Below are 27,402 nucleotides of genomic sequence, written 5' to 3' on the forward strand. Positions count from 1 at the left end.
GTCTAATTACTCAAATTTATAAGCAGCTAAATCAATTGTACAAAAAATCAAGCCATTCTTCAATTGATAAATGGGCAAGGGACATGAATAGGCAATTTTCAGATAAAGAAATCAAAACTATTAATAAGCACATGAAAAAGTGTTCTAAATCTCTTATCATCAGAGAAATGCAAATCAAAACAACTCTAAGGTATCACCTCACACCTAGCAGATTGGCCAACATGACAGCTATGGAAAGTAATGAATGCTGGAGGGGATGTGGCAAAATTGGGACACTAATGCATTGCTGGTGGAGTTGTGAATTGTTCCAACCATTCTAGTAGGCAATTTGGAACTATGCCCAATGGGCTTTAAAAGACTGTCTGCCCTTTGATCCAGCCATAGCACTTCTGGGTTTGTACTCCAAAGAGATAAAAAGGAAAAAGACTTGTACAAGAATATTCATAGCCACACTCTTTGTGGTGGCAAAAAATTGGAAAATGAGGGGATGCCCTTCAATTGGGGAATGGCTGAACAAAATGTAGTATCTGTTGGTGATGGAATACTATTGTGCTCAAAGGAATAATAAACTGCCATGTGAACTGGAACAACCTCCAGGAATTGATGCAGAGTGAAAGGAGCAGAACTAGGAGATCCTTATACAGAGACTGACACGCTGTGGCACAATCGAATGTAATGGACTTCTCTACTAGCAGCAATGCAATGCCCCAGGACAATTCTGAGGGACTTATGAGAAAGAATAATATCCACATCCAGAGAAAGAACTGTGGAAGTAAAAACACAGAAGAAAAGCAACTGCTTGATCACAACAGTTGATGATTGGGGATGTAGATGCTAAATGATCACCCAATTGCAAATATTAATAATATGGAAATAGGCCTTGATCAATAATACATGTAAAACCCAGTGGAATTGCTCATTGGCTATGGGGCAGGGGGAGGAAAGGAGAAAAAGAACATGAATCATGTAATCATGGAAAAATATTCTAAATTAATTAATTAAATAAAAAATTTCAAGTCTAAAAAATAAAATAAAAATTACTCTTAAAAAAATAAAAACAAAATATTCTTTTGTATTATCTTTTGATTACTTCCCATCCTCTCTATATCTTCTTTGTTAAAAAAAAAAAAGACATTCTGAAAGCAAACCAGTAGACAGACCAACTCTTCTTAATCATGTGGAAATTGTCCTGAACAGAGTCTACAGTACACCCTTGTTTAAGCTTTGAAAAATATCCTCTCATTTTTTGTCTTTGTTCAGAGCTTCATTCAGGCCTGTTATGCTCTTTCATAGTTTTTTACTCCTATGTAAATTATTTGCTTTATGAAAATTGCAATGAAATCGAATCTGTCCTCCACTAGTAATGAAATACCCAACCTCTTATCCCTACTCAGGGTTTGAGTCTAGTGAATAAATGGACCTTTGGTAAGTGAGGATTCTGAGAAGAGGACAACTTTAGTAGAGCAAATACATTCTGAAGGCTCAGGACTGAGCCATAACTTTGATTCCTTGAAAACTAATCCAAACTGTGCTATCTGGGTCATTAGCCTAAAAAATGGAAGACTGGCCACTTACTCTGATCATCATGATTCTCAAACTTCTCCAAAGCAGAAATTATGCACCAAAGATAAAGCCATTTCAGCTGCCTCCACGGTGTAGAATAGTAGTGTCATACACAAATAGAAAAGAATCCCTACAGATTTCACATTTACTTAGAAAACAACAAATTCACATTATTTATGTTGTCTTTTTATTTATTTTGTTAAAGGCTTCCCCATTACACTTTAATCTGGTTTTGCGCTAGCTGCTTGGGCCTGATTTGTTACCTCTAGTTTAAGACACCAGCAACCTAAAAAAAAAAAAGGTAAAAAATCCAAATTAATGCTTAACTCCCACTTACTCAACACTCCTTCCTCCATAGTCTACCATGCTCTGCACTAGTGTTTGCAAAAGAACAGAATGCCACAACTGGCCTCTTGGTTGATTTCTTCATGTGGGCTTCCATATAATCTAAGACCTCCTCCACTGTGGTCTCATCTGTGCCCTCAGAAGGGAGGTCTTGTTCAGGTCTGTCTCAGGGGAAGGGTAGGGGAACCGGCCATTTAAGGAAGGTCAGGTCTGTCAGTTAACAAATATTTATTAAGCACCTACTATGTACTCTCTGTTAGGGCTATAAAGGGAAATAAAAGACAATCTCTGCTCTCCAAGGAGCTCATAGCCTACTAGGAGAGACAACATGCAAACCACTATGTACAGAGAAGATGGGTACAAGATAAGCTAAGATAATCAGCACAGGGGAGGCATTAAGCCTGCACAGGCCTGGCATTAAGGAGGATCAGGAAGGCTCTTTGTACAAGGCGAGATTTTAGCTGAGATCCAACGGAAGCCAGAGGAATTAGGAGGGAGAGATGAGGAGGGAAGAGTTCCAGGAATGGGCGGAAAGACTGGGAGCCAAGAGATGGAATGTTTAGAGTGAGGGATAGCAAGGAGACCAATATCACTAGATCCCAGAGTGTGTGAGAGGAAGTAATAAAAACACTGGCAGGGCCGGAATGGGTTGGGTTATAAAGGGCTTATTTAAAAGCCAAATAAAGAATTCTATATTTAATCATGGAGGCAATAGGGAATAATAGGGAGTTAATGAAATAGGGTAGGTGGGAGGGAAGGATGATAATAATGGTCAGACCCTTGTTTTAGGAAGATCATTTTGAAAGCTGAAGGGAGGATGGACTGGAGTGGGCAGAGATTTGGGGCAATGAGGCCAACCAGCTGGCTACTGAGAGGCTCTAAGTGGATGGCTCTGGGAAAGATGGATGAGACAGGTGGCTGGACCTGGGTTGACCCAGGGCTCTCCAGAAATGTCCTGGGGCAAAAACAAAGGCTGGGAGGCAGGTGGCTTAGATCTAGGGCTCCCTGACGAATCCCTGGAGGGAGTTCCATCTAGGAACAGTGTCCACTCTTTTTCCCATTGCACCCCAACTGTGCTAAAGTGGGGGTGGATTTCCCAACTCTTTACAGCAAGGAAAACCTCTAAGCCCATACCAGTGTTAATCACAGATTAGCATAAAAAGAAAGGTGCTGTCCTTCTGCACTACTAGCTGTTACCAGGGATGGGGGAGGGGGGAGGCTGGTAAGACCTCAAATGCCAGCTGAGGGCATAACTGGAGAGGTTTCTGCCAATTCTGGACTAAAGCTCTCTGCCCTTTGTGAAGGAGCCCAGCACTTCCCCCACTGATGCCAAGCCCTTTTAAAGCCAAAGTATCGAAGACAATAGCTGCTGTGGAGGAGCAAGCCCCACTGAGCAGAAACAGCCCAACACTGCAGCAGTGGAGCAGCCCAGCAGAGGGAGTCTGGGGAATCCCTCCTGAGATACCATGTCCGGTCAAGCATGATCCTTCTTCTCTTCCTCTTCCTCCACTTGATCCTGATCTTCTCAGGCTAGCATTTATATAGCGCTTTAAGGTTTGCAAAATCTTTACCAATAATATCTATCTCATTTGATCTTCACTTAGGAAACAGGTGCTATGATCATCCCCCATTTTACAGAGAAGGAAACTGAGGCAAACAAAGGTTAAGTGACTTGAGCAGGGACACAGAAACATGCCAGAAATAGATCTAGAATTCGGGTCTTTCATGGTTTCCAAGCTAGCTCTCTATCCAATATGCGATTTCTCCATTTCTCTCCCCAAAGCCTCCAAAGAACAAATCTGAAAAAGCCAAATTAAAAGTCATCATCAAACTGGTTAATCCTGAGACAGCACCTGCTTGATAGCAGCATTCAAAACACAGATGCTATATATACAGAAAAAAATGTACACATAGCATTTTAATGTAAAAGATGTCTTAAATCTGTTACATTCCATTATTAAGTATATCCATTCCACTTGGGTTCTTCATCTATATTGAGAATTTAAGCTTTTTCCCCCCCTGATTTCCTTTATCCCCCTCATTCTTTAAGCCAACAAATCATTCTTATTCAGATGTACCATTTAAATAATTCATTTGGTTCACACACCAATTTTTTTTGTTGTTGTTGAGCTCAGCAGAATGAAAATTTACAACAAAGCCTTTGCTGTTTCCAGGAGCAAGTTTCCTTCTACTTTGTGGAAACCTGAGGTTCAGGCAAAAAAATAATAATAATAAAATAAATATATATATATATATATATATGTATATAGTCCAGAGAATTAACTCCACGTTACATTAATGAAAAAAGGATAAAAGATTTCTCAGCTGGTGTTAAGGCAATCGATTCCAATTCAGTCTCATCAGAGGCGTTATCCTAGAGTGTTCATTTCATGTCTCTGTCAGACCAGACCTCTGGTGTGGACTATCTAACAAGGATAAAATTGGAAAAGACTCATTTTATAAAGCTAAGGATTAAAATTGGAATAAAAAAAGTCTCAGAGCAGGAAGTAAATGTTGGTTGGTTGTACTAAGGGGAGTCATTTAATTGCTTATACATTGAAAACTGCTAATAAAATCACAAACAGAAAGTGTTTTCTCTGTGCCCATTTCACTCAGAGAAAACTCGATGTAATCTTGCATGAAGAAATTGCAGAGTAGTGCATAATTTTATGGGATTCAAGAGGAAACACATTAAAAGGCTCTGGGTAATTTGTTCCAGGTGGTAAAGAGACAAAAATACCTAATTGTTGATGAGAATCCAATACAGATATCTTTAATGAGTATCAGTCTATTTCTTATTAGGATGTCAATGGTGACTAACCTCATGTTTTACATCTGGAATTTAGCATACAGAGTTTTTAAATAATGAGAATTATTTCTAACAGTAGCTGCTACTGCAAATGATGGGTCTCTAATGTCACACAAAGATTTACTGTATAGAATGGAGGATAGGTTGACCTAATTTTAAAAATAAACAATTCAGGATTATGTTAATGCTCATTATGTAGAACAAATATGAAAAACTTTCAAATTAATCTAGTTCAAACCTGTCAAATTACAGGGAAGAAAACTGAAGCTCTGAAGTGTTGAGCCAACACTGAATGTTACACAGATAGCTAGAAAGAGGATCAGGACCCAAGTATGCTAATTGTGGGGAGGAGGAGGGGAGAAGAACAAATTTATTTATGTAAATCATTGGAGGGGGGGAGCTGATATCCTCTCAAACCCAACTACAATGCAGTATTTTCCTTAAATGATATGAAAAGAAATAATATAAAATACAATCTTGGAAAACATCCAATTTTTTTTTAAAGAAAATCTATGAATGGCTGAACAAATCATGGTATATAATGGCAATGGAATGCTATTGGGCTGTAAGGAATGATGAACAGGATGATTTCAGAAAGTGCTGGAAAGACCTACATGAACTGATACAGAGTGAAATAAGCAGAACTAGGAGAGCATTGCACACAGTAACAGCAATATTGTGGAACAATCAATTGTGATACTTTGCTACTAACAGTAATGCAATGATCTAGGAAAATTCGGAGGGACTTATGAAAAAGAAGGCCCTCTACCTCCAAGGAAAGAACTGTTGGAGTAGGAATAAAGATGAAAACATACAATATTTCACTTGTTTATTTCAGTATATGTTTTGTGGTTTTGGTTTTATAAAATTATTCACTTACAAAAATGAATAATGTGGAAATATGTTTTATGTGATAATACATGTATAAACCAGATTGAATTGCTGTCCAGCTCCAGGAGTGGGGAGGGAAGACAGGAATTAGGATTATATAACTTTGGAAAATTTATGTAGAAATTTGTTATTAAAAGAAAAAAAAGAAAAGAAAAGCTATAACTAAAACTGACTTTTGTGTTTCATAAGAGCTGAGTAGCTTTGATTCTGAAAAGCCCATCTAAGGCAGGTCTAAGGGATTTACTAGTTTTGTAATCCATGTTGAAGAGAAGTGGGTTTCACAAGGGTAAACAGAATGGTGTTTGTGCAAAATGAGTCTCTCATCTTGGACCTGTATCTCATCCCTCGGTAGAAAATATGTGACTAATCTCCATAGGCATCTCCTCACTGACAGCCTGTGCCCAGACTTCTGCCATTTATCCTTGTGGCCATGGAGAATTCTAATATAAAGCTATTTTTAAATAAATAAATAAATATAAAATCTATTCCTTTTTAGTATTTTGGGAGGATGAAGGTAATAAAGGAATGGGGAATAGACATCACATATCAGGGCAGGTTTTATTTCTTTTATTTACTACTGGAGACAATTTTTGTAAATGGCTAAACCACATTATCAGTCTTATCAGCCCTAGTCTTGGCTCTTTACAGTCTACCAATCAAAGTGATGAAGACAAACTTCATTCTCTTATGGCATTGTTGTCTGTGTATTCCTTGGTAAAGGATTGGTGCTCCACTTTAGAATTTTTGCCTGCTATATCACAATTCAATGCTTCAACATTTCCTCAAGCATCCAAAGTGGAAATATCCTTTTTGGGAAAGAATAAACTGCTGTCTAATACTTTGGCCTCTCAGCTCCACATTAGTGAACTTATTGCAGTGTTCCTGACTCTACCCCACACACTAGGAATTTTCTTTTTTTCCAATTTGTTCCTCTGACAAAAAGTGCCATGAATATTTTGGTGTATGTGTGGCATTTATTTTTCTGTCTTTGACCCTCTTGGAATATATGCCTGGTAGCAGGATTCGGTCAGACAGTATGGGATTTATGTCATATTTTTAACATAATTCTAAATTGTTTTCCAGAATTGTTAGACTAATTCAGAAGTCTATCAACAGAACAGCAACATTCCCTCTTTTCACAACTCCTTTGACATTGCTAATTCTCATCTTTTGTTATTGTTGCCCATTTGCTAGGTGTGAGCTGATACCTCAAAGTTTTGATTAATATTTCCCTTTTGGGGGGTGATTTAGATGGTTATTAATCATTTGCACATTTTGGGGAACTTATTCTTTGGGGAGTTTTCACATATGAGCTTTTTATATATTTTGGATATGAGAAGCTTATCAAAGAGATTTGCTGCAAAGATTCTCCCCACCCCCTTCTTAAACTTCTCTTCTTAAAAATATAGTTTTACTAAGTTGTAATGGCAAAAAACAAGAAGAAAAAAAGAAAAGAAAAAATCACACTGAGTAATGAGCTTTTCTAAATTTAGGCTGGATATATTTTATATGACAACAGATGAACAGTTTCTCACTAGGTCCATGTTCAAGTATCAAAAATTTTGGTACAATATGTGGAAAGGAAACTAGAACAAGTTCTGGAGTTTCTGTCACTGTGAGAGAGGAAATTGTCAAGACTGACAGTTGGTGGGGGAAGGGGCAACTGGGAGTGGCAATGGGTCTTGTGATTGGTCTTTCCTTCCTGGGGGGGGAAGTGGGAGGAGGAGCTTGGCTTCCAAGTCTCGGGATTGAGGTGCCTCTACTTGCTTCAGCCCGAAGAGGCAGGCCCAACCAGCTCTGAAGGTCAGAAGTTTCCTTGTTGCTTGCTGTCTACTGCTATGATTTTGAAATTAAGAAAACTAGCACAGATATAGTGTAGACAGGAATAAGAGAAACCCTCCACCAGCCTGTGAGACCTGGCCTCAGCTCCAAAGCTGAGAAAGACTCCAACCTTATTTAGGGACATCCCTCTTCCCTTTTCCCTGATACCTCTCCAATCCAAACTGGTTATTAAAATTTATCTTATTTGAATATCGCAGTCAGATAAGTGGACTATCTTTTCAGGGGGCATAGAGGGAGCTGAACCTCAGTTCAGTCATCCAATTACAAGTGGTCCTTATTGGACCCCTGGTGGGTGACCAAACTCTGGGGAAAGGCTTGTCACTCAGGAGGGTCCGTGTTTGCCTGCTCTGGGGCAACTATGGCAACAATCCAGCAAGAAGACATCCCTGCAGGCTATCATAAGTGGCTCATTTCTTGGATACCCCATTTGGTTCAAAATAGCCTCTCGGCAAGGGGCATCTTTCACCTTTTCCTCATTGGCATCATATTCCCTTTCTCTCTTCAACTCCTCCATTCCCTTTGCAACATGTTTGAGGTTTGTCTCTACTGGCTTCCCATAGGAAGTTCCCCATAAAGGTATAAAGGACCCCCAAGTTCCATCTATCTTCAGAGTTGGCATCCAGCATGGTGTCTTCTCCCAGGAAGAGCTGGAATTTTAGCGTGGTGTCTGCTCTCAGGGATAAATCCTCAGAGTCACCAGGCTGGGTCCTGTAAAGGATAATTTTAGCATTGTAACCTAAATTATATTAATTATTGGTCGCCATGGATATCCCAAATAATAAAATAAAAATACCCAAGTCAGTCTGAAATTTTATGGTGATTTAATTAATATAGTGGAAAGAAATTAAGAAGAAGGGAGAAGAAAAGCGTGTAGGTTTTTCTCACGCTTGGCTTGTACCAGGTGGGAAGATTAGGGGATCTAGAAAGTGAGGATTTGGAGTGTGAAAGAGGAAGGAATCAGCCTGAACTCCAAGAGGGCTCAGCCAAGATACCTGAACCTGAATTAGCTCAAGGGAAAACTCACTGCCAAAACCCAAACAAATAGCCGGCACCACGCCAAGATGTCGGAACGCTTAGCTCACTGCCAGCCAGAGATGCTTCTCCGGGAAAAGAGAGCAAAGAGAGCAAGTGACTTGCCCTATATAGGTTTTACTTATATATAGGTTATATATATATAGGTTATTTTCCTGCATCTCATCTATACCAATGTTAGCTTAGCTTGACTTAGGGACAGCCCAGGGGTCTGTTCACTGTTTCTGCACATGTCTGTTGAAGGCCATTTTCTCAAATACTTAATCCTTGATTATGGTGCAGACATTCCTGATCTTGTTAAACTAAGTAGGGTGGAGAAATGTAGAGCTTCCAAGACTTGATTCTATTAAACCAAGTATCTCCATTGTTACTAATCAGGAGATAGCAAAATCAGATCTTCTAAAGTACAGTCTGAGTAGGGTGTAGTAGTTTTAAAATTCACAGTCCTATGTGGTATTTTGGTGCTGGGCTCTGTGTGACCAGTGTAACCAGCTGGTCAATATTGGACCTTATCCCTATTCCTGATTAAAGACTATGTTTTTCTGACTACTTTGGTAGTTCTGTGGTATTTCCAAGTTAACAATATGAATTATATAATTATCAATTATGTGGGTATTAACTTATCTAAACATACAAGAATCCTCTATAAAGACAACTTTAAATTGATTCTGACAGAAATCAAGAAAGAATTGGACAAATGGAGAATTATTCTTGCTCAATATTAAATTGAGAAAATATAGTGAAAATGACAATTCCAAACTAATTTACAGATTTGTAATAATACCAATTAAAATGTTATTTCACAGTTGTATATAAAGGTATAATGAAATTCACATGGAAAAACAGACAAAAGAAAAATATTAAGAAAAAGAAAACAGATAAAGAGGACTAACACTATTAGTTACCAAAATATTTGCTAGGTGTGTACTCATGTGGAACTGGTATTTATTGGGAAGGGAGTCAAGTACTGGATAATAAACTTGGTTATTGCTCTACCCATTAAGAAATAATGATCACAACTGTATCTTGAACTTGAAAACTACATTCTTTAGTCTAATAATATTAAGGGAGCAAACAGATATAATTCTTATCCAGTATATGTTCTCTCTGAGGAGAGAAAAGGTCAAGCTTCTGGTCCCAACCTCCTTCTCCTCCTCAAACAGGAATTTAAAATCTCCCTTTTGAGAAAGGTGGAGAGAGAAGAGGCTGTGGATATCTTGCTTTCCTTCAAGCCATACAACATCTCCATGCTACATATGTTATTATACCATAAAGCAGAAATTACAAAAAAAGGATCCTGGAAAATGAATAGAAAAATAAATGAATAGAACAGAATAGAACCTAAAATATAAAATGTTAGTGTTGATAAACATATTCTTAAAATGATAAGAAATGAGATCACTATTTAATACAAACTACTGGGAAAACTGTATTAGTTTGTCAACTAGAAAAAACACAGAACTATTAAATAGTCAAAATCACTCTTTAATCAAGGGAAAAGGGGTTAGCGCTGCTACTACGACAACAGAGCTGATTTCCAAGACTGCACCGGAGTCAAGACGCTCTGGTCACCAGCCCCTGGGAGTGCCACCGACTCAGGTTGGACTCCGAGGAACAAAAGAACTTTGGGGAAGTATATACCACTCTAGGTGACCTGGGGGCTTTAGGTTTAGAGGGACAGTTGATTGACCTTACAATGGTGAGAAAGGAAAATGAAGAGTTCCAGACAGGAATAATAGTGAGGGGCTGGGGCCCCACAATGGACACAAAAGGGAAAGACTCAGCCTAGGGCTGGGTCACCTTGGTCATGGACTTTAGCCTAGGGGGAGAAACCTTTGGGACAAAAGGGATGTTCAATATTGGATGGGATTAGCTGTTCCCACCCAAACTACCAGGAAGTTCACTGTCTGGTGAAGAAGGACCTTCCCTCAGGGGGAAACCTCTCCTGAGACAAGGTCAAAACCTGGGGTTTCTATACTCAAACTAAATAAACTGGGGATCTCTATATTTCCATGTTGACAAGTTGTATGGCAAAAATGAGGTGGATCTCTACCTTACACAATGTACCATAATAAGTTGTAGATGGACTTCTGATATTTATTCCAATGTTATTATCTAATATCTAATATTGTTCTAATATTCAATATCAGATGAAAGGCCATTTTTAGTAAACACACAAAATGTCATTGAATATAAAATTAATAAACAAGCATTTCTTTTTCTCATATATGAAACTTGGAGGAGAAAAAAAAAGCAAATTTGAAGAACTATATCACTTAAAAGAGTAATTGAACGTTCTTTTTGGCTCCAGGAGCAGAGCCACGTGGAAATTGCAAGTCGGTAAGCATTTATTAAATGCTTGGTATGCCAAGAATACAAAAAGAGGCACTACAGTCCCTGACCTCTCTAAGTTCACAGTCAAATGGAGAAAGACACTACAGATAAGGTCACGGAGGTCCAGAGAAGATAATTGGGGGGGGGGGGGTGAGGAAGGTGGTGAAGGCGAGGCCTGAGGGAGGTATTAAAGACCTTTAGGAATGTGTGGGAAATGGATGGAAAGACAGCAAGAGTGTTAGACACCCCTGGAAGGTAACGCGCAAGCGCAGGCACAAGCCAGAGTCAGAATAGGGCGGCTGCAGGGGGGCCGCTGGGTAGCAACCGCCGCATGTGTCCCAAGGGGGAGGAATATTTCCTTGAGAGAATATTTCCTTAAGTACAACTTCCGGCGGAAGCCGGAAGAAACCTTAGGGACACAATAAAGGACGGACTGATGGACTACGCTCCGGAAGAGGATTTCTGGAGCTTGTCCTGCTGGTTCCGGCACTTCTCCGTTCATCTCCCCTGTCTGTGAGTAGGGTCGGCTTAGCCGCTCCCGCAACTGCACTGGCTGGGCATCGTGCTCTTTTCGTGAGCCCTCGGGATAGTAGACTTGTGTGTGATCTTACCTCCTGGAACTTGATCCGAGGATCACTGTCACCTTGCATCATGGACCCCGGTCCCTGAAGGGATCTCCAATCCAGCCTGGACCCCAGTGCAGACTAATACGCTTCCATACATTTCAGATTGCAGGGGCTCTCCACTGTCATTCAGGTCAGACATTTTGCTTCGGATCGAAGTGCCAAAAACTGACAATCGATCTGTTTTCAGTAATAATAACAAAGGTTTGCTAGGAGCTTTATGCTCTCACATTCATCCCGCACAACCTTGAGAAATAGGTGCTATTATTGTCTCCACTTTACTGATGGGGAGACAGACCAAGTGGTGAATTAACTTTCCTAGGTCGGATTTGAACTCAGTTCTCCCAGACTTCTAAGGCCAACTGTAACCACTAGCTATGATTTGCTGCTCTAGCTTTTTCAACTAAATTGGCCTATTATCTTTACTATTATCTTTTAAATGATCGGAATTGTGATGAAAGAGGTGTGGTAGTCAAACGTTTTTCTTGATCACTAAGTAGCCTGATAACGTTACAAGACCTGGGTTTCCTAATCTGCAAAATGAGTTAGTTGGACTAGTTCTGAGATTCGTTGTTTTATTTTATTTATTCATTCATCTATCTATCTATCTATCTATCTATCTATCTATCTATCTATCTATCTATCTGTCTGTCTGTCTGTCTGTCTGTCTGTCTGTCTGTCTGTCTGTCTGTCTGTCTATATCATGGACTTCTGATGAGGGCTATAGACACTTTAGGGTAACTTTTTAAAAGGTTTATGACACATGAGATTGCAATGGAAACGTTATGTTGAAATACAGGTTATTCGAATATTAAAAAACAAACAAGCCAAAAGCAAACCAACAACCAGACGTGAAGATTCCAGGTTAAGGAACCCCTTGTATACACACAATTCCAAGGGATTCATGATGAAAACTGCTATCCAGTTCCAGAAAGAGAACTGCTGAATTCCGAGTGCAGATGGAAGCATATTTTCCTCCTCACTTTATTTTTCTTGCCCTCTGGCCCCCAATTTGGCTAATGTGGGAATAATTTTTGCATAATTTCAGTTGTATAATAAATAAGTTTCCTATTTCTTGCCTTCTTAATGGATAGGGGGAGAGAGTGAAGGAAGGGAGAGAATTTGGAAATGAAAATAAAAAATTAATATGAAGATTTAAAAAGAATTTTGGACTATATGACTCCTCAAGTACCTTCCAAATAGTCTCTATGGTGATAGCCGTGTTATAATGCTTATTGAACCTTGCAGATGAAATCCTGAAGACCTAGATTTAAATCAAACCTCAGACACTAGTTGAGTGACCTTGGGCAAACCCTTTATCTGTGTGTCTCAGTATCTCTATTTAAAAGGGGAAGTTAAAAATAGGGCTTGTCTTCCAGTGATCATGAGGGCAAAATGAGATAATATTTGTAAAGCACGAAGAACCTATATAAATAGTAGCTATTGTTGTTACATGTTTTTCTAATTCCTAACTGCATTTTTTTATTATACTCTTTTTCCTGTTCCAGATGCCTTCCTCCTTTTCTTTGCTAATCTGTGACAATTTCAACCTTGAAACCAATACAGTCTTGATTCTAAGACTGTAAGGGTTTAAAAAAAAAAAAGAATTGCCTCAAAACTTGTTATTTTAAAGGAAGGCTTTTTTAAAAAACCCTTTCCTTCTGTATTAGAATCAATACTGTGTATTGATTTTAAGACAAAAGAGTGTTAAGGGCTAGGCAATGGGGGTTAAGTGACTTGCCCAGGGTCACACAGCTAGGAAGTGTCTGAGGCTAAATTTGAAAGGATCTCCTGTCCCTAGGCCTGACTTTCAATCCACTGAGCTGCCCAAGGAAGGCTTTCTTGTCTATTCCTGTCCTGATCACTCTGGCTTGCCCACAGTTCTGACACCTCCATATGCAGCTATTGTTATAATTATTAATTATTTTTCTTGCAATTCATATTTTGTTCTTTTTTGGTTTGCTTATATACTTTCATACATATATTTATTGAATGAATTTGAAATTTTAATGACTTTATTTCTTAGGTATTAAAGAAGATATTCTTGTTAGTTTCCTAGGTTGAAGATAGTGAGGGAAGTTTTTGAAAGCCATGTATTTTTACTATGTTAAAAAAAAAAGAGAGATCCAGAAGTACATAATGGCAAGTTTTTTTTAGAATGGGCCTAGAAAAGAATGAATTACCGAAATAAATCTGTTTGGTGTGAAGAGCTATCATACTAAAAAATATTTGTAAGAAATTTATTTTCAAAATTAAGTAAATGTTGTATAAATATCTATGGTAGTTGATATGTAAGAAATGTCTTATTTATATTAACAGATATTTCAGATTTGTGTTGACCATTTTTTAAAGTTGAAATATTTAGTATTAAAAATTTAAAAACATTTTTTATAGGAGGAAAATGAACAGAGGAATAATTCTGAAGTTGGAAAATTTGATGCTGTTTCCCAGTGCTTACAGGCAGCTGCATATTTTGTGTCGAAGAAGAGTTTGCTCAGTACAATGGAACCTTGTGCCCTCATCTACTTATCCAGCGTGTACTGTTCAGCTGTACCCTCAATCCTGGCAGACAAACACATTCATCAGTGTTGCTTTAACACAATGTAGGCTTTTAAGTATAAAGAAGGTACTTAACATATTTTTAGTAGTCACTTCATTGTTAATGCTAAGATAAAAGTAGCCCATGCCATTTTCAGAGATTAATTTTGAATATTTCATTATATAAAGAATCCTGATTTTTTTTAAAACCCTTACCCTCCGCATTAGAATTAATACTGGATATTGGTTCTAAGGCAGAAGAGTGTTAAGGGCTAGGCAATGGGGGTCAAGTGACTTGCCCAGGGTCACACAGCTAGGGAGTGTCTGAGGCCAGATTTGAACCCAGGACCTCCCATCTCTGGGCCTGGCTCTTAATCCACTGAGCCATCCAGTTGTCCCCCAAGAATCCTGATTTTTAAATTCTATACACTAAGTAATTTTGGGGGGGGTGAGAGAAAGAAATTTCAGTTGGCTTGAAATATAATAATTGGTATTAATAATAATTTAATGCTTTAAATTTCATACATCATTGTACATTACTTCATTTGATTCAGTAAATCTGTTATTATCAGTATTGTTATCTCCATTTTGCAGATGAGAATAATGGTCCCCCAAATGTTAATCTGCTCATGGCTAGTAATTTTCTTTTTTTTAAAAAATCCTTAACTTTTGTCTTAGAATCAGTACTGTGTATTGGTTCCAAGGTAGAAGAGCAGTAAGGTCCAACCATTCAGGGGTTAAGTGTATGAGACCAGATTTGAAACAAGAACCTCCCATTTCTAGGCCTGGCTTTCAATCCACTTAGCTGCCTAGCTGCCCCCCAGTAATTTGCAAAAACAGGATGTGAACCCAGGTTTCTCCTGATTCCAAGACCAGCACTCTGTTACCAGGCTCCCATTGAATTTTTTGTGTATATTATCCTAAATTAATCATGTCCTTTTCAACCTGAAGAACAAATTATTTGTGTGGAACATTAATTTGAAAAGAATTTAGTAACTGTTGTATGAAGAATATTAGCCACAAATAATCTAATTATGTCACTTAGATTTCTTTCTTCCTATATACATTTTTTTTATAGGGAGAAAGACCACAGAAATCTAAGTTACCTTGGAAGAACTCTAAAAAGGATCAGCAGGAGGTAGAGGTATGGAATGGAATGACTGTTGAAGACCTTGCCAGATCTATGAATAAAGACATAGGTGAGCCAGATATTTTGTAGGGAAGGAAACCCGAGAATACTGATGAGCTAGTGTTCTGTTTAGCATTAGATTGAGGTGATCAAGGATGAAGAGTAGACTATCATTGAAAGAATAACATGTTTAATATTTTCCAGACTTCTTTAGGTTATGAGCCATAATCTTATGACAGATTGCCCTATTAGATTTCTGTCTTTAGCAAAACCAAAGTAAATATTCTTACTTACCTAACCTTTCTCAGAAATTATTGGAAAAAGGCCAAGACTATTTTTGAGCTACCCTTTTGCTTTTTTTCTTATCTATTTCTTTTTCCCTTGATTGATTCAACATTCCATAAACATTTATAAAGCACCATTTCAACAGAGATGCTGAGAAGAAGCTGCTTTACAGGGGCTGAGGAGTGAGAATGAAGGACCTGGAAATATTGACTACTCTTTTGAGACACTTGTTGGTGAAAAAAGGAAAGAGGATGGCAGTTAGATAATGCAGCAGGGTATAAGGAGAATCTGACTTAAAAAAAAGGATATTTAGCAATATCTGAAGAGGAGGGAAGGAGTGGTGGAAGAAGAGTGAAACCACAGATAATTGCTGGATCAAGTCCTATGAGTAGCTAGAAGGCAAGAACATAAGAGAGGAATTAGCATTAGAAAGATGAAAGGATACTTCTTTAAGACAGTAAGAGATTTATTCTTGGAAATACCTTTTACAATAATACTTTCATGTAAAACATTGTCTTTGTTTGGCCAGAAGAACATTGGAGCCAGATTTCCAGTTTTGAATGTTGCTTTGTGATTTTTTTCCTCTTGTCATTATATTCATTAACATATTTTAGTCATCTAATTGGTATGATAAGTTAACAGTGAGACTGGTAGAGTTGAGATAAGCAGAGTGAAATGGAGTTGTATGTTCTCTGCTTTAGAAATGCTTCACACATAGTTTAAAATAGCTCTTAATTATATTTATTAATTCAGTGTTTGTTTTTTGTTTCTGTTTTGTTTTTTGCTTTCATATTTGTTCATCTTTTCATTGATTTTCAGAATTTCCTTTTTGGTGGTGAATTGGGATTTTAAAATTTGCTTGTTTTCTAGCTTTTTAAGTTGCACGGATAATTTTTTTGTTCTTTTCCTTTTCTGTTGGTAAAAGTGTTTAGAAATCTAAATTTCTCCCTAAGGATTTCTCTGGCTGCATCCCAATAATTTTGATATATTGTCTCATTGTTATCATTATATTCAGTGAAATTATCTACTGTTTATATGATTTGTTCTTGATCCACAATTCTCTAAGATTTTTAGTCTCAAATTATTATTTTCTCCATTCTTTATTGATTCTTTTTTTTTTTAATAAAATTTATATTGTAATGTGGTCAGGAATGAGTCTGACTTTCTGCATTATTTGTGAGATTTTTATGCTGTATATACATAGTTAGTTTCTATAAAGGTGCCAAGCACAACTGAGAAGTATAACTGTCTTTCTTTTATTCTCATTAAGAAATTACCAGAGATCTATTATACCTAACTTTAATAAAATTCTATTTAGAACCTTAACTTTTTCTTCCCTCCCTCCCTCCCTCCCTCCCAAGTCTATAATGTTCAAAACTTTGACCATATTTTTCTACCTTTTCCTTCCTTTACCTTTTATATGTAGGCAGTTACTAAATACTGCTGAGTTTTTCACCCCAGTATTCAAATTTGTACCCTCTTGTCTATTCCCTTCGGCATCATCCTAGGCTAGATCCACTTTACCACCTGATCAACCTCCTTGCATTTACTCTTTCCTTTTGTCAATCTGTCTTTATGCAGCCTCAGACAAATCTTCTTTATGCATAGATCCTATCATATGACTTCTGTCCTCAAATGTTCAGTGACTTCCATAACTTACTAAGTAAATTTCATATTTCTTTGTCAAAGAATTCAAGACCTTTCACAATCTGTTACCATCTTGTTTTTCAACCTTATTTCAAATTAGGCCCCTTCTGATACTCTGTCCTTCAGTCAAAACAGACTATTCACTAACTCTTGAATGCCCTCCAAGATTTATCTATGTTTTCACTCAGGTCATTTCCCACACCAGGAATTTTCCCTTTTTACCTTTCTCACTTGTTGAATCCTCTCTCCATCCCTTAAGGCTCATCTCAAATGCCATCTCATCCATAAAGCTCTCTCTTATTGTTGGTGGTGACACACCACTTGTTTTGTACCTTTGTAATGCTCTTCATAGCTCTGTGTCTTAGAGTGATAGGGGTTTACATCATGTCTCCCTCCTGAACCTTAAGATCATGAGTAGAGACCTTGTCATGTCTGAACTTTGCAACCTCCTCATTGTATAGCCCTGGTCCACTTTGTATACAGGCTTTTAGAATAAATATTGGTGAAATTGAACATAGCAATATTCTGATCTTAAAAGCTCTGTCATCTTTCACTAGATCACGTGTACGAGGCCTTGATGAACACTGCTCTTGACATTGACTTGCTTGAGCCCGAGTCACCCTTAGATGATGTTTGGATTAAAGAAGTTTTAAAAAAATCTGGAATGAAGTACAAAAGAACCCAAGTAAAACAAGATAAAGTCAGAGAAAACAAAGATGCTGTGAGAAGGTAAAAGTATTATTATTATTTAAAAATACCCATACCTCCTGTCTTAGAATCAATACTTTGTATCAGTTCTAAGATAGAAGAGTGGTAAGAGCTAGGCAATTGGGGTTGAATGACTTGCCCAGAGTCATCTAGAAAGTTCCTGAGGCTAGATTTGAACCCAGGATGTCATGTCTCCAGGCCTGTTTTTCTAGCCACTGAGCCATCTCACTGTCCTGAGTTTATTATTTTTAAAAATGGAATCATAGTCAGTCACCATGCTTTTATTGAGTGATAGTAAGGAGAGGGAACTATAGGAAAGAGGTAAGGAGTTGCTTAGCTAAATACCCTAAGTGTGTTTGATGGAATGAAGCTCACCACCAGTAGGGATTCCCTCAGGTTCCAATCTCTAGCCAGAAAAGCAGGAGAGTCTGTGCTTCATAAGCAGTTTTCTCCACTCACTAGCTCTTCCATGTCACATCTCAGGAACCAATCATAGTTCCTTAATTTGCTTGGCACTATCCAGGGAGGTAGTGCTTATGGGATCAGTTTCCTGTTTAAACTGGTTTCAACTTCCTTTTTCTGAGGGCCTGTCTATCCCTACACATCTCATACCACTGATTGATTACATCAAAACAAAGTGACATAATGGGGGGAGAAGTTCCCTTCCCATAGAAGGAAGTGCAGTATGTTTATGTAAGTGATGATTATGCTCTGATTTATTGTTAATGCAAACTGAGAATCAGTACACAGGTTATAAAATGTTTTTAACATTTTTGGAATGAAAATTTCTTTTCTATTAATTTTAGGCCTGAGGCAGATCCAGCATTCTTAATCCCAAGATGGCCAGTTGTTACCATAATGGGTCATGTTGATCATGGAAAAACAACTTTACTTGACAAATTGCGAAAAACTCAAGTGGCAGCAATGGAAGCTGGGGGCATAACTCAACATATTGGTGCCTTTCTTGGTAGGAGTATAGTTTGTTTTTTTTTTAAATGCTTATTTTCCATTTTAGATTCCATACTAGGTCTAGGTTCTAAGGCAGAACAGTGGTAAAAGACAGACAATTAGGATTAAGTGTCTTGACCAGAGTCTCACAGCTAGGAAGTATCTAAGGCTGAATTTGAACCTAGGACCTCCTGTCTCTAGGCCTGGCTCTCTATTCACAAAGCCACCTAGCTGCCCCTTAAATTATCTTTTAATGTGCTTAGGAATGCTGTTTGTAATTTTCTTTGTCAATAATGTGAAATGCAGTGTTTCATTTTAAAAGTACAGAGATGACAGGCTGAAGCACAAACCTGCTATTGATTTCTACGAAATGTGCTTTGATAAATCCATGATTTCTTTGGCATGGGCACCCCCCTTCATCAATGTGGAACACAACTTCTTTATGCCTTTTTATCTTGGGTCACTCTTTTCCACATTTTTCCTTAAATCTTTCATGGAGGATACAGAGGTCAATTTGATATTCTAATCCTCTTTCCAGTCCAAGTAAATGTATAATAAACTTTTAATTTAAAATCATCCCATAATTCTAGTTAAATCATGAATTTGCAACTTTCTTTTCTGGATATTAACAGTATTGCTCAGGGAAGTGGCATAGCTACTGTTTTTTCTTTTGTAAAGTGGAGTGGTATACATATACAAAACACAGGCTCTTCCTATTTTCCTTGATCATTCAGGTTTTTTTTGCTTCAGAATAGGCATAGGCATGTTTTTGAATTTTGTTACAGGCCTGAAACTTAAAGAATGCTATGTGAAAGATATTTCATGTACAATTTAAAGATGATATTGCTGTTTCATCATTTTTAATGTGAATTTATCATCTTTACTCAGAATTCTAATTGTTTGCTAAAACAATTAGAATCATTACTTATTCCCTTATAAGATATATTCAATAATGGTGATTGTGTTTGTTTAAATTAAAAATGAGACATTTTGAACTTTTATCTCTTTGGAATTCTCCTTTTTTAGTTTCTCTTCCTTCTGGGGAAAAGATAACCTTTCTTGATACTCCAGGACATGCTGCCTTCTCAGCAATGAGGGCCAGAGGTGCTCATCTCACTGATATTATCATATTAGTTGTAGCAGCAGAAGATGGTATAATGAAACAAACTGTGGAATCTATTCAACATGCCCAAAATGCTCAAGGTATTTTGTGTGACTGACTATTATTGCTTTATTTGATTCATGGATTTAGCCCAGATTTTAAAAAGTTATTTTTCTAAACTTTGAAAGAGAGTTTTCATATCTTATCAGAGAAAATACTTACTCTTAACTGTACAAAGTATAGGAAATAACTTGACCTCTTTCACTTGTGGTAAAATTGGTGTGGTCTCTGCTTCTCCCTTTTTAGAAAAAGTTAATTTTGTGAAATTTGTGACTTTTCCCATGGAGAGGTGCTCTAGTAATATTGACTCAGAGCTTACTTTTTTGTCTCTTGTTGAATTATCCCCAGTGTGGTCACAAATCTTGCTTCCAAATTTAGTAACAATCCTTTCTGTAGTATTTATGGATTTACTTTGCTGACATCTCAGACACATAATGCTAACTAACTCTTATCACTGAGTCTACTTCATAATAGATTTATTGACAACTCCACTCCCAGCATTTACATTACATGAAGAAAATTTGGCCCAGATAATTAGACCTAGTTTCTCTTACTTCATAGGTAAGGATGGATTTTATAGGAAAATTCAATTTACATGTAACATAGGCATATTAAAATGTAAATCCACAGACACATTCCAGTGCCAGATACTTGGATTTTTCAGTTTTGCATTGTTTTAATTCCTGCTTCTTTCTGTTAATGTTATAATTGAAAACTCATACTAATAAATAAGAATGGATCTTTCCTTAAGTCTACTAATCTGAAATCTATAGGTTTAAGATTCTTGAGAGCAGTTACAATGTCCTTTAGGTTTTCCCTCTTATTAGGAGTGATGAAATTGACCATAGAACCAGAAAGGGTAGCCCAGTGAATTGAAGAGGCAGGCCCAGAGATGGGAGGTCCTGGGTTCAAATTTGACCTCAGATACTTCCTATCTATGTGACCCTGGGCAAGTCACTTGACCCCCATTGCCTAGCCCTTACCACTCTTTTGCCTTAGAACCAATATATAGTATTGATTCTAAGACAGAAGGTAAGGGTTTAAAAAAAAAAAGATCTCCAACTATGGTTGCCTAAAAAAATTGGAAGATTTTTACATTCTTCAGTACAGTTGAAATTAATTGTGTGTTTTATTTACATATACATAAAATATAAATATAATATAAAACATATTATAAACTTAAAAGATATGCTCACATGTAGTGCATTATTTCCTCATCTGAGAGCCATAGGAATAATATAAACACACATGTATGCATGTATATGTATGTATGTGAATGTATAAACACACAAACATATATATATATATTATTTATATATGTATTATTTTTGAAAAGCCAAATTTTCATAGGTGTCTTTGTAATACATTTAAGTACAATCTAATCACTGAGGAATTCCTTATATGTCTTTAAAAATTATTTCATACTTTTATCACTACCATAAGAACCAATATAGATTCATATGAGATAAGCTAAATGGAAAAAATATTGTGAACTTAAAAGATCTATTCATATGTAATACATTATTTATCATTATCTGAGAATCACAGAAATATTATATGTAATATTGCAAAATGGTGCCAAAAGGTGCTTATAGTCTTTGGAGCAGTGTCTTCATTCTCACATTGTGAAGTTGTATTATGTGGTGAAAAGCACATACTAGACTGGGCAATATGAGATCTGCACTCTTTTCTTGCCTCTTGACTGTTAGGTGCTGTAGGACCTTGACCAAACTAGATGGGCACAGTGGTCCACTTACCTGGGGAGGCAGTTGTAGGAGGGCTAACGTCCATTGGTTGTCCACACTATGTTTATCATTAATGTGGTGAGCCCCTGGGATGTCTATGAAGGGAGAACCCACCTAGGAGCAGGTGGACACTTCCAAACTCTTAAGCACTGACCTCCCCAGGAGTGGCTGCTACATGTCTAGCCCAGCCCCCAACAACAAAAGCCATAGTTCTGGGCCTCATTTTATCTATCTATAAAATTAGGAGGATCCCCATGGCTCCAAAAAGGATTCGGTGGTTCTTTTTCTAATTAGAGCATTTTCATGTTTGTCACTTCACTAAATAATCAAATCTCCAGGAGCTTTCTAGGGAAGTAATCAGAGATTAAGACAAAACAGCAACTTGCAGATTGTGTAGTTTATGTTTTCTCTCTATCTCCTGCTGAAAACCCAGGCCCTGACTTTCATCTTTGCTATGTATAATATAACAGAACCAGGAGCTAAAATCAGTAAAGAATTACTTTTATACTCTTAGACCCCAAAGTGAATGTTAAAGAGTCCCTAAATAAAAGGGAAGTCAGTATGGATAAGGGCTTATCTTAAGTGACAGAGAAGGAAGTTGTACTATAAACTCACTTGTCATTTCACCTTTTTTGTAACCCCTATTTTTGAAAGTTCCAATCATTCTTGCTATAAACAAGTGTGACAAACCTGAGGCTGATCCTGAAAGAGTGAAGAAAGAGTTGTTGACTTATGATGTGGTTTGTGAAGAATATGGGGGTGATATTCAGGCAGTACATATCTCTGCGCTGAAGGTAAGTTGCCAGTAACTTGGAGATAACCATATTCAGGTGATGATAATAATATTAAATATATTATTATATTATATTAATATATTAATAATAATAATTAATAATATTAAATTTGTATAGACCTTTAAGGTTTTGAAAGTCAGCCAGGTGGCCCGATAGATAGAGCCTTCAGCCTAGAGTACCAGCTAGCTTTGTGACACTGGGTAAGTCACTTCACCTCTATTTGAATCAGTTCCCCAACTAGAAAATGCCCCAGGGTTTTTGTGAGGATCAAATGAAATAATATTCATTAAGTGCTCAGTGCAATGTCTGGTACATTAAGCACTGTGATATTGAAATCACTTTAAAAGACTGATATATATTAATTTAAGGTCGCCAAGGAATTGACTTATCCAAAGCGGGCTTTAAGGCCCTGGATAGCCAAGGCAAGGAAAGAGATCAGTCCTTATCACTCACATGACCAATCTGGAGAAAAGCAGTCCGAGGGCTCCTTCAACTCCAAGCACCAGCCTACAACTGACTCTTGCCCTCCTCACAGGAAGTCCCGAGAATTCCAGAGGCTCTTCTCTACCTCACTTCCTGCGTCTCACATGTGCAAATGGTGGCTCTAGCTTGACCTAGGATGGCCCAGAGGTCTGTCCTTTTTGCATATGTCTGTTGAAGGCCATATTCTCAAATAATTAAATCTTGAGTTTGCTGCAGCCCTTCCTAATCTTATTACCCTGAGTAGGGTGGAGATTGTAGTTTCCAAGACCCGATTCTGTTATTCCAAGTATCTCTATTGTTATTGATCAGGAAATAGCTAAATCTTCTAAAGAATGGTCTGAATAGTGAATCACAGCACATGCTTAATAAATGCTGGTTTCCTTCATTCTTTAAAAGGGTTTTAATATATATTGTCTTATTTGATCCTCAGAACCAATCAGCAAAAGTGCCATTTTTGGAGTAGTAGAATACAGACCATGGCCTGCCTGGATCCATATTCTGTCTCAGCTACTTACTTGCTCTGTAACCCCTGGGCAAGTCACTTAATCTCTCTTAGCCTCAGTTTTCTTATATTTAAAATGAGGGGTTTGGACTTGTTTGCTGTTTATGTCCCTTTCAGCTCTTAATCTATAATCCTATGATCTTATTTTTCCCCATTTTATAGATGAGTAAACTGAGCTTCAGAAACATTAAATGACATACCCAAGGTCACATTGCTTAGTTTGGGAGCCAAGATTAAAGGTCAGATTTCTGGCTCCTGTTCAAGGGTTATCAAGACAGTTCAGTAAAGGGGATTAAAAAACATTTGAAATTGGGTTCAGGGAAATATTAGGATAAGGGATTTTTTATGAAATTCTAGAGAGATTAAAACAGATCATGGAAAATATTTTACTTCATGGGTTACTAATTGACTTTTAAGTAACTATAGCTGTTGTTAAGTTTGTAGCATACCATAGTTTTCCTTTCACTTAACTAACTGATCCTGTCCTGCCCCTTAAATACCAAAGGATGATTCATTCCTCCATCTATCAGACACTACTTAAAAAAAATTTTTTTCAAACCTTTACCTCCTCTCTTAGAATCAATACTAAGTATTGGTTCCAAGGCAGAAGAGCAGTAAGGGCAGGCAATGGGGGTTAAATAATTTGCCCAGGGTGGAACAGCTAGGAATTGTCTTAGATCAAATTTGAATGCAGGACCTCTCATCTTTAAGGCTGGTACTCTAGCCACTGAGCTCCCTAGCTGCCCCAAAACACTACTTTTAGATAGCATCAGTCTAGTTTCCTTATTCCTATCTAAAGCCCACTACATCTCTATAGCAAATAGATATTTTTAAAAAATCATAAGCTTACACTGAACATATACTCACATATGCATATAGTTATATTCCTACAGTTAGTTAATTTTCTCATTTTGTCTTTACTTGCCCTATATTTTCTGGAGTCATAAGTATTTAGAAATTATTTCTTACATTAATATTAAAAGCCTATTCCAAAAGCTCTCATATCTATAGTGTAGTTTTGATTTTCCTTTTGTCTCTCTTGATTTTCATTTTGGATCTGCATGAAGCATAAAAATCAAGCTTATGATATAACTAGATGAAGAGGCATTGAAGCCATGGGCGGCTGCAAATATGAGACATTCTTTCTCTTATATCATTAGATAAATATAGAAGATATCAAAATCGCCCCAGGGTATCACAGAGATGACTTCCAGGGAAGGCTGGCAGTGAAACTTGGTTTTTCCCCAGGACATAGCAGCAGAGAGCCCCCTTTTTTAGAAGAAAAGGAACAGTTGCCCATCTGCTTATAGAAGTAGTTCCTTAGCTATATGTATTGAGTGGGAGTGTATCAAATCATTGTGTCTTTTTTGGGGAACTTTGAAGTTATCTAGCTCCATCTCTTTCATTTTATATGTGAAGAAAATGAGGTCCATAGAAGAAAAATAACTTTAATAAGAACACATAGCTAGTAAGTAGCAAAGCCAGAATGTGACCACAGATGCATTCATTGATCTTTCTAAAATCGTTCATATACTCATACTTTTCTGCCTAGTTGCAATTTTTTATAACCACAGTCATCAATCTCTTTAGCTTGAGTGTTATCATTCCATCCTGTAGGCAGATTTTGTTGTTCACTTGTTTGTTGCATCTGACTCTTTGCAACTCCATTTGGACTTTTCTGAGCAAAGATACTAAAATGGTTTGCCATTTTCTTCTCTAGCTCATTTTATAGATAAGGAAAATGAGACAAACAGGGTTAAATGACTCAGGTAGGGTCACACAGCAAGTAAATGTCTGAAGCTGGATTTGAACTCGGTTCTTCCTGACTCCAAACCCAGAGCTCTATCCACTGTGCCACCTAGATGCCCAGTGTGGGCAAGTATTGTGATAGAAAGCACACCCAATTAGGAATTGAAAAATCTGTTATAGTAATATAGTAGTTGGTGACCCAGGGCAAGCCAATTCAATTCTCTGAGCTTTGAACTCTTTATATATTAAGTTAATATAATTGTAGTCCCCGGCTAACTCCTAGCATTGTGGTGAAGTTCTTATGAAAAGTGAATAAAAACAGTTTGACAACTTCCAAAGACTTAAGAATTCTGATCAACACAATGGCCAAACAGATTCCAGAAGACCCATGATGAGACATGCAGCTCATCTCTGATAGAGGTGATGGGCTCAGAGAGCAGATGGAGTCAGATTTTGGCATGGCCCTTGGCAGAATTTGTTTTGTTTGACTATAAATATTTCTTTCTTTCTTTTTTTTTAAGCCCTACATTATGCCTTAGAATCTAAGGCAGTTCCAAGGCAGAGGAGTGGTAAGGGTTAGGCAATTGGGGTTAAGTGAGTTGTCCAGAGTCACACAGCTGGGAAGTGTGTGGACTATATAAAGTTCTTAAAAGGGTTTTGCTTTTCTTTCTTTTTCAAGGAGTGGGTAAAGGCAGGAGAGGGAGGAGATAGATTTTTGTTAATTAAAAAATTGAGTTAAAAAAAGAAAAATGCATTAAATCCCACATAGATGTAAAACAACATTGTTGTTAAGAAAAATGGAAAGTGAAGGTGTTATACACTGGGAAATAAAAACAAAAAAGATTTTAAAGGGAAGGTTTAGGAGAGGAAGAAGAATTAAAGAGAGGAAGATAAAAAATTAAAAACAAAAGTTGGCTGTATCATGTTTATTGGTCAAGTACCACTGACAACGACTAACATGGCACAGCTTGCCTGCTTCCGTTGTCATTGGGCTAAATTATCTTTCTAGAATTTCTCATTAAGTAGTTCTTATATTAAGTAAATGTTAATTTAAAATGGCTTTAAGAGGGAAAAGTATAATGTAGATGCCAAAGATTATTGTATTTTCTGTCTTTTTTTTTTTAACCCTCAGCTTCCATCTTAGAATCAATACTGTGTATTAATTCTAAGGCAGAAGGATGGTAAGGGCTCGGCTGCCCAGGGTCACACAACTAGGAAGTGTCAGACTAGATTTGAATCCAGGACTTGAATCTCTAGGCCTGGCTCTCAAACCACTGAGCCAATTAGTTACCCCAACTTTCTTTTTTAGATATGAGTATTTAGTGAGTGATTACATCACAGATAATATTCAGTGATCTATTTTTTTTTCTTTTTCTTTCTTTTAAAGGGTGATAATCTGATGGCTCTGGTGGAGGCAACAGTTGCTCTTGCAGAGATATTGGAACTCAGAGGAGATCCCACTGGTCTTGTGGAAGCAATAGTGGTAGAGTCTCGAACAGATAAAGGAAAAGGGTAGGAGTGCTAAATTTTTCTTTTGCTATTTATTGGTTATACTTTTTTAATTAAGTCAGTACTTTGCAGTAGTTATGTAACTCATTTAAAATTTTAAAATTCCCTTTATTGTATTTGATTATGGTACTATTTTGTTTATTAACTAACATTTCCATTTTTAGCTTATTTTTTACCTCTTGCTTCATCTTTTCTAGGAATTCTGGTTGAACTTATTTCCAAGATGTGGTTTTTTTTTTTTTTGAGGCTTTACTTGTATATGTTTTGGAGTCATTCTCTTCTTCAGGGATTATGTCTTAAGTGTCTCTATCATCATAATAGCTTTCAGTGGTGGAATTCTTTCTTTTTTTTTTTTCATTCTTCCAGTTTACCTTCTGACTTAGGACTTTATGTTAGGGCTGAATGTCTGAGTGAGCTTTGTCCTGGTTTGTGTGCTGTTTTCTTGGAGTAGTAAATGATATTATTCCAAGATCTCAGGGACAGCTCAGGCTAGGACCTTTGAGCTCTCAGTGAACCTAATGCTGCTGTCTTCTCTAGGGCAGAGGCTGAGTTCTTCAGTTCCTTACCTGCAAGTTTGGGTCTGAGGATCACAGCTCTAGACTTGCCTCATTAGGTTCTCCACTAACCTCAGCCGTCCTTGGCTCTGCTGGGTCAGAACAATAGAACTGTGCCCCTTTGGTCAGGGTTTCTCAGCCTGGTTATTCTGTTATAGGCTTTAGCTAGGACCAGAGGCTGAATATGAAACTCCTGTCCAGGTTCAGCAT

At 37.3% G+C, this 27,402-nt stretch overlaps 1 protein-coding gene across 3 annotated transcripts in view; it reads left to right on the forward strand.

Annotated features, from left to right (window-relative positions):
- Positions 1-11,210: 11,210 nt before the first annotated feature.
- Positions 11,211-27,402, forward strand: part of MTIF2 (mitochondrial translational initiation factor 2) — a 29,192-nt gene continuing 13,000 nt past the window's right edge. The window contains exons 1-8 of one of the 3 annotated variants that reach the window (XM_001375179.4): positions 11,211-11,572; positions 13,834-14,065; positions 15,056-15,176; positions 17,596-17,767; positions 18,553-18,713; positions 19,721-19,897; positions 22,256-22,395; positions 26,517-26,641. In XM_001375179.4, coding sequence (XP_001375216.1) covers positions 13,841-14,065; positions 15,056-15,176; positions 17,596-17,767; positions 18,553-18,713; positions 19,721-19,897; positions 22,256-22,395; positions 26,517-26,641 — 1,121 coding nt within the window. In that variant the 5' untranslated portion in view covers positions 11,211-11,572; positions 13,834-13,840. Of the gene's footprint in view, positions 11,573-13,833; positions 14,066-15,055; positions 15,177-17,595; positions 17,768-18,552; positions 18,714-19,720; positions 19,898-22,255; positions 22,396-26,516; positions 26,642-27,402 lie in introns of those variants that run through there. The other 2 variants (XM_007476811.3, XM_007476810.3) reach the window with 2 other exon arrangements.

Source organism: Monodelphis domestica, chromosome 1 (genome assembly GCF_027887165.1).
Source record: "Monodelphis domestica isolate mMonDom1 chromosome 1, mMonDom1.pri, whole genome shotgun sequence".
NCBI lineage: Eukaryota > Metazoa > Chordata > Mammalia > Didelphimorphia > Didelphidae > Monodelphis > Monodelphis domestica.